The sequence below is a fragment of the chloroplast genome of Nymphaea colorata, assembly GCF_008831285.2.
Source record: "Nymphaea colorata chloroplast, complete genome".
Taxonomy (NCBI): domain Eukaryota; kingdom Viridiplantae; phylum Streptophyta; class Magnoliopsida; order Nymphaeales; family Nymphaeaceae; genus Nymphaea; species Nymphaea colorata.
In genome coordinates, this window is record NC_057562.1 from 152,501 (window position 1) to 159,842 (window position 7,342).

At 38.5% G+C, this 7,342-nt stretch overlaps 3 protein-coding genes and 1 non-coding gene across 4 annotated transcripts in view; 3 read left to right on the forward strand and 1 right to left on the reverse strand. All coding sequences in view use genetic code 11, as the record gives it.

The window, feature by feature from the left end:
- ycf2 (hypothetical chloroplast RF21) overlaps positions 1-5,186 on the reverse strand; it is a 6,759-nt gene extending 1,573 nt beyond the window's left edge. The window contains exon 1 of the mRNA in view: positions 1-5,186. This exon is cut by the window's left edge and continues 1,573 nt beyond it. Coding sequence (YP_010167188.1) covers positions 1-5,186 — 5,186 coding nt within the window.
- An 84-nt stretch (positions 5,187-5,270) lies between these two features.
- trnI-CAU lies at positions 5,271-5,344 on the forward strand. Its single transcript has one exon. It is a non-coding gene; the product is annotated as a tRNA-Ile (tRNA).
- A 169-nt stretch (positions 5,345-5,513) lies between these two features.
- On the forward strand, positions 5,514-5,795 carry rpl23 (ribosomal protein L23). Its single transcript has one exon. The coding sequence runs from the start codon at positions 5,514-5,516 to the stop codon at positions 5,793-5,795; it is 282 nt and encodes a 93-aa protein (YP_010167189.1).
- Positions 5,796-5,821: 26 nt separating this feature from the next.
- On the forward strand, positions 5,822-7,313 carry rpl2 (ribosomal protein L2). Its single transcript has 2 exons — positions 5,822-6,212; positions 6,883-7,313. Exons 1-2 carry the CDS (start codon positions 5,822-5,824, stop codon positions 7,311-7,313), a joined length of 822 nt encoding a protein of 273 aa, YP_010167190.1.
- Positions 7,314-7,342: the final 29 nt, after the last annotated feature.

Here is a 7,342-nt window from a genome sequence, read left to right on the forward strand (position 1 = left end):
CAATCCCTGGGGAGATGGTTCACTAATAGACCGAGGGATAAGTAATTCGACTCATTCACATAAAGATCATGAATGTTTGGAATCCATATTATGCAAGGAGACATTGCTTTTGCTAATTCTAATGGAAGGGTGATCTCAAATTGGTCTATTTTCGGCGTCATATACATAGTTAGCACATTCGGCATAGTTAGCAGCTCCGTATCAAGGTCATCATCGTCACGATCATCAATATCGATATCGTCACGATCCTCAATATCGATATCATCAATAAGATAACCTTGATTGTCATCCAGGAACTTGTTCGGAAATACCGTAATGAAGGGAACATAGGAGTTTGTCACTCGGTATTTGACAAAATATGATCGTCCAGTTCCTATAAAACCTATCACTAAAATACCCCTAGAAGGGGGTAGGGCTAAGCGGAGCGAAAAGGGTTTTCCATGAGATGGGAAATGAGAACTATTAGCCCCACACGGGGTTTGTGAATAAGTAATTGTCTGATAATGAGCAAGGAATATCCGTCTTTCTGCTAAACAGGATCTATTGAACTCATAATTCATTAGATACCTTTTTTGAATGTCAACTAAGTATCGTAAGTAAATGGATCCCGGTTGTTCAATCATTTGATAACCAGAGTCATTCTTTGATAAATGATCACTATGAGTCAGACTCAATAGAATTTGATCAATCCTTTTTTCTGTCGTTAAGGTGGAGAACTGAACTAAGAATTCTCTTTCTGCATCATCAATCCAATCACTGTTCGCGACCCAGGATTCTATTTGATCATCAATCCAATCACTGTTCACGTTTTTTCTTATCAATGAATAGATCTCTTTACTTGTACGACTTAGATGTCTCGTATTTCTCGAAAAAGTGATTGAATTGATGGGATTTGGTATGATACTTATGAGATAGATGATATCGATGAGATTGATATTCAAATCTTTCTTCTTAGAACGTATTGATTTGACCCCATAAGTGGGACCACCACTCAATAGCATGTTGCCACCAGAAGCAGAACTCCGTATTTCTTCCAGAGAATCTCCTAATTGTTCCAGAGCAACTAGAAAGAGATTCTTTAACCAGAAAGAATTCAGTTCAGGTGGAGGATACCTATCCAGAAGTTTTCGCAACTCAATCATGTATGATGGAATCATCAAAGATTTGATCTTTTCTAACTCTGTCTGTAACTCACTAGAGACTCGGGAAATAAAGAGAAGATGCGTACGAACGAGATATCCAGCAACAAGAAGAAGGAAAAGGATTGAATAGAGGAACTCCCGAGCATTTGGTGATCTCAGATGTGTCCACTTCAATGGAACGGGTGACTCATTATTTCGATGAATCATTTCTTCGGGCAGAAGAAGATTCTGTAAACACTTACTCGAAATCTCACTTATCAGATTCCATCGTGGAAGAATCGCCCACAATGGAATCTGAAGAATTGACCATGATATATCTGATCCATGCATAATATCATAAAAAAAGGATACAAATTTGTGACTGCTACTTAGTATCGGCAATGGGTCTGAAAAAGTATCTAAAAGGATGAAATTTATATATTTGCACCCTGCCGAAGTAAGGAACCATGGCATATACGTTTGGAACAGATTCCATTTTGAGAGATTTGAAAAAGCACTATCTCGTTGAAAGGCTCTATACATCTGCCGTTTCTCAACGCATTTCTTTAGACAAAGATTCCGTTTTTTTGCGGATGGTAAATCTTTCTCAGAACATGGAGTGTGAATCAAACCCATGTTTGAATTGAAACTGAGATACTGATGCAAGTTCTTCCCTTCTGAATCAGATAGATTCATATCTGAAAGAGGCTGACAATAAGTTGAAAGAGGCTGAGATTTGTACAAGTTATACGTTTCGTCACCACTTTGTGGAAAATCGTTAGGTATGAATATGTCAGATACCTGTGACTCGATTGGTGAAATAGTATCTCTCTCCAAAAAAACATGTTTTTTTTTACCGACGCACAAAGAAAATATCTTGTTGCGGATGAACGAGATATGGAGGAATTGTCCATATGTAAGATCATAATTATCGATACGGGTCTTTTCCGCATAAAAAGGGAATCTTTTGTTAGAATAGAAGCAGAAGTGATGTGGATTATTCAAGAATCGAAGTAGATTTGCTTTATAAAAAGAAGATATCAATGAACTTCTATGAAATGGTTTCACGGGATTCAGCCAATTGTCCCGATCGTGGGATATCATTGAGAAATAGGAATCGGTGTTATCAAAGAATTTCCTGCGATTATTCCTAGTATGGAGTGAGTCAATCATCCACTTTGGTATCTTATTGAACAAAAATGCTGATATTGTTCCCCCATTGATCAAGAATTTCGATCTTTGGGAAGTATCATGATCATCCAATAAGAAGGGTTTCAATTTATTCAAATGAACGATTTGAACACCTATTGATTCTAACAACTGATTGCAGAGTTGATCATTCGGACCTTTCAATTCATAGATGTGGATCTCGGACCTATGAATGGGGATATTCCCGATACTCACAAAGAAAAAAGTAAGTGACTTAGACAAAAAGAGAAGTGACTTGGACAAAAAGAAATGAAGTGACTTAGACAAATCTTGTTTGTCGATAACCTTGGACCAATCAATCGAATGTTGATTAATACGTAATCGATCGAACACCACTTGAAAACGGTTCTTCTGTTCAGAAACGAAATGCTCCAAATGCTCCTGGAAATTCTTGCTCCCATTGGACCATTTGTATCTATATGCATTAGGATCCCGATTCATGGATCTCTCGGTTCGAGAAATAAGAGGATCGAACCATTTCTTCTGACTCTTTTTCACATTCGATAAATGTTGGTTGATCATATATTTCATTATAGTTATATGATTCAGAGTATCATTTCCTATTTGATCCCTTTGAATTCCATATTCGAAGTTGCGATCGGATCTATTCATTAAAAAGAATCTATTCGATAGATTTCTTATGTACCCATAGGTGCTATATTGGATTTGAATCAGATTTCGGATCAATCTATATTGATTGACTGCCTCCATTATGTTGTTGCTAGCAAATACCACTATTTTGGGTTTTGGATCTTCCAAACCATTCCTGCAGGAGATCCGGACCCATTTTTTTCTGATCCTTCGATAAAAAGATTCATTCTCTTCATCAAAAATATGAGGTAGAACCAATAAAGAGTTCTTTTTCGATTCATCCCTGGAGTTGAATACCTCATTCAAGAATTTTTTTTGATCCAACCCGTAGGAATCAATAGAAAAGGCAAATCCCTTATGATACACCGGATCAGGCTCGGTTATTGATAGAGTGAATAGATCTGCCATTTCTTGAAATCTCTCTTCTGATTCAAAATCGTGGTGCAACGTGTATCTCCCTTTGTTCCGGTCATGGAATAGATGGAATAAATCACAAAATGGGTTTTTGTTCAAGAATGAGATCTTATTAGAACTGTCCATATCCGGTTCATCCTTCGGAACCATATCACATCCCCGATCTGATGAAATAGGATGAATTGAGACGGTATTTTGTAAATACGTAATTATCTTGAATATATCAACCATTTCTTTCTTTTCCGATCGCCTGGAAGGGACAAAAGAAAAAACATCTTGTTGTTTCTTCAACAATTTCTGATCTCTAGTGAACCTCTCAGTAGCATTCGAAACCAGATGAAGTTCTGACCATCTGTCGGAGAAAAAAGAACGAATTGATCTTGTAGGATTCCCAAGAAATTCTTCGATTTTTTCCGGAAACAGATGATTATTCATCTGCTTTTCACGTTCCGTGAATAGCCGGGACATTGAGGAATATCCAGAAGGGTATTTCGGGAATCGATCTGATTCTATCTCTGTTCGTTCCGTTTGAAGAGAGGAAGGATCCCAAAGAATCAATCTTTCTTTTAGTTGCTGAATCTCTGTTTGATTGATCAATGTGTGATATTCCGAATCCTCATTCCTAATGGAATCGAAATGATCTCTGGATTGATCAGAAGATCCTTTCAATTGGCTAGAATCCGTTACTTGAACGAAAATAGATCTTGTGGAATCATATTGAATATTTGACGATACATTCCGTACCTTGCTAAAAAACCGATCCTTGTTTACCAACCACATATTGTCTAACCAAATCAAATTCTCTCTCGATACGTTCCTCAAAAAATCCGATTCGTGCTGATTCTTCCCCCAACTAACGAAGAGATCTTGGTGGAATTGCCACATATGAAATTGAGCACAATTTTGCAAAGAAATATCCCACTTGTTTCTCGAGAAGAGATGGGAAACATGCTCAATATCATTTGATGGAATAGTTGCCTCAGCTCCTTGTTGTTTGAGGAAACCCTCCACTTCAATTGGTCTTTTTTCACGAAAAGCAGACATGAGATAACAAATCAAGTGTTTCGCTAAGATTTCGAATAGCTGTCCCGAATTCAAATTGATTATGTTTCGCTTCTTCCTCGGAGAAACACGATCAAACAATTCCCAACCATGGTCCTTGCGGATCGGATCATCCATATAGGATACAAAAAGAAACTCCAGATATTTGATATCTTTCTCTTTGAATGAGATCTCAATTCCAGCTACTGTTTCATTAGATATCTTACAACTAGAATCCCTCTTTTTTCCGATCCAGTTCCTCCACCACCGCGAACCCCAGTTAGATTCAGGCATGATACACTTTTTAGTTATTGGGAGGACCCAAGTACTCTCTTTCGGATCCATGAAACAACTCTCAGAGATCTTTTTCCCTTTTGGAAGATACAGGAGCGAAACAATCAACCTATTGATATTGGGAGACCAAAAAGATTCTTCCAATGTATCATTTCTGGGTCCAATGGAATTCATAGGTATAGGAAGAAGCCCCATCAAATAGAGATTTTTTCTTTCGACCATATTTCGATTGTTAATACGATATATAAGGACCGCTACTACAAGCAGTACTACACCTTTGATCGTGAAAGTGAAATATCGATTGCTTGTTGAACCCTGTGAATCACGTGAAAGCAGGACACTCCAAGTTTGGGGGCCAAGGAGTTTCACAAAACGTTCTTGGTGGAAAAAAATGTGAGTGAAAGACACCACTGAATCGAATTTGGTCCATGAATCTAAGAAATAGCGAGAATTCTTGATCTCTCTCAATATCTCTCTCAATTCCAAAATACAGGATTTGAATTGATGCCGTTTCATTGATTTCTCCTAAACGAAAGATTATATTTCAATTGAAATCCACTTACACAAAGACAGCCCCCGTTGATGACGAGTCTCCGCGAAGCATCCATGGCTGAATGGTTAAAGCGCCCAACTCATAATTGGCAAATTCGTAGGTTCAATTCCTGCTGGATGCACGCGAATTGGAACGTTCAATAATAGAATTGGCTCCGTATCAACGGAATCTCATCATCCATAGATAACTAATTGGTATATTCATACTATAAGAATAAGATAGAAACGGTAGAAACGGTAAGAATTCTAATTCTTATAGATACTGGAACTCATAGGGAAGAAAATGGATTTATGGATGGAATCAAATATGCAGTATTTACAGAAAAAAGTATTCGGTTATTGGGGAACAATCAATATACTTCTAATGTCGAATCAGGATCAACTAGGACAGAAATAAAGCATTGGATCGAACTCTTCTTTGGTGTCAAGGTAGTAGCTATGAATAGCCATCGACTCCCGGGAAAGGGTAGAAGAATGGGACCTATTATGCGACATACAATGCATTACAGACGTATGATCATTACGCTTCAACCGGGTTATTCTATTCCACCTCTTATAGAGAAAAGAACTTAAATAAAAAAAAATAAATACTTAATAACATGGCCATACATTTATACAAAACTTCTACCCCTAGCACACGCAAAGGAGCCGTAGACAGTCAAGCGAAATCCAATCCACGAACAAATTTGATCTATGGACAGCATCGTTGTGGTAAAGGTCGTAATGCCAGAGGAATCATTACCGCAAGGCATAGAGGGGGAGGTCATAAGCGTCTATACCGTAAAATCGATTTTCGACGGAATGCAAAAGACATATCTGGTAGAATCGTAACCATAGAATACGACCCTAATCGAAATGCATACATTTGTCTCATACACTATGGGGATGGTGAGAAGAGATATATTTTACATCCCAGAGGGGCTATAATTGGAGATACCATTGTTTCTGGTACAGAAGTTCCTATATCAATGGGAAATGCCCTACCTTTGAGTGCGGTTTGAACTATTGATTTACGTAATTGGAAGTAACCAATTAGGTTTACGACAAAACCTAGAAATCGATCACTGATCCAATTTGAGTACCTCTACGGGATAGACCTCAACAGAAAACTGAAGAGTAACGGCAGCAGGTGATTGAGTTCAGTGGTTCCTCATATAAAATTATTGACTCTAGAGATATGGTAATATGGAGAAGACAAAATTGTTTGAAGCACGGATAGAACCGGAAGCGCCCCTTGTTTCAAAGAGAGGAGGATGGGTTATTCACATTTCATTTGATGGTCAGAGGCGAATTGAAAGCTAAGCAGTGGTAATTCTAAAGATCCCCCGGGGGAAAAATAGAGATGTCTCCTACGTTACCCGTAATATGTGGAATGGAAGTATCGACGTAATTTCATAGAGTCATTCGGTCTGAGTGCTACATGAAGAACATAAGCCAGATGACGGAATGGGGAGACCTAGGATGTAGAAGATCGTAGCATGAGTGATTCGGCAGATTTGGATTCCTATATATCCACTCATGTGGTACTTCATCATACGATTCATATAAGATCCATCTGTCTAGATATCATCATCTACATCCAGAAAGCCGTATGCTTTGGAAGAAGCTTGTACAGTTTGGGAAGGGGTTTTGATTGATCAAAAAGAAGAATCTACTTCAACCGATATGCCCTTAGGCACGGCCATACATAACATAGAAATAACACTTGGAAAGGGTGGACAATTAGCTAGAGCAGCAGGTGCTGTAGCGAAACTGATTGCAAAAGAGGGTAAATCGGCCACATTAAGATTACCATCTGGAGAGGTTCGTTTGATATCCAAAAACTGCTCAGCAACAGTCGGACAAGTGGGTAATGTCGGGGCGAACCAGAAAAGTTTGGGTAGAGCCGGATCTAAATGTTGGCTAGGTAAGCGTCCTGTAGTAAGAGGAGTAGTTATGAACCCTGTAGACCATCCCCATGGAGGTGGTGAAGGGAGGGCCCCGATTGGTAGAAAAAAACCCACAACTCCTTGGGGTTATCCCGCGCTTGGAAGAAGGAGTAGGAAAAGGAATAAATATAGTGATATTTTTATTCTTCGTCGCCGTAAATAGAAAGAGAAAGAAAAAATAATGAATGATGT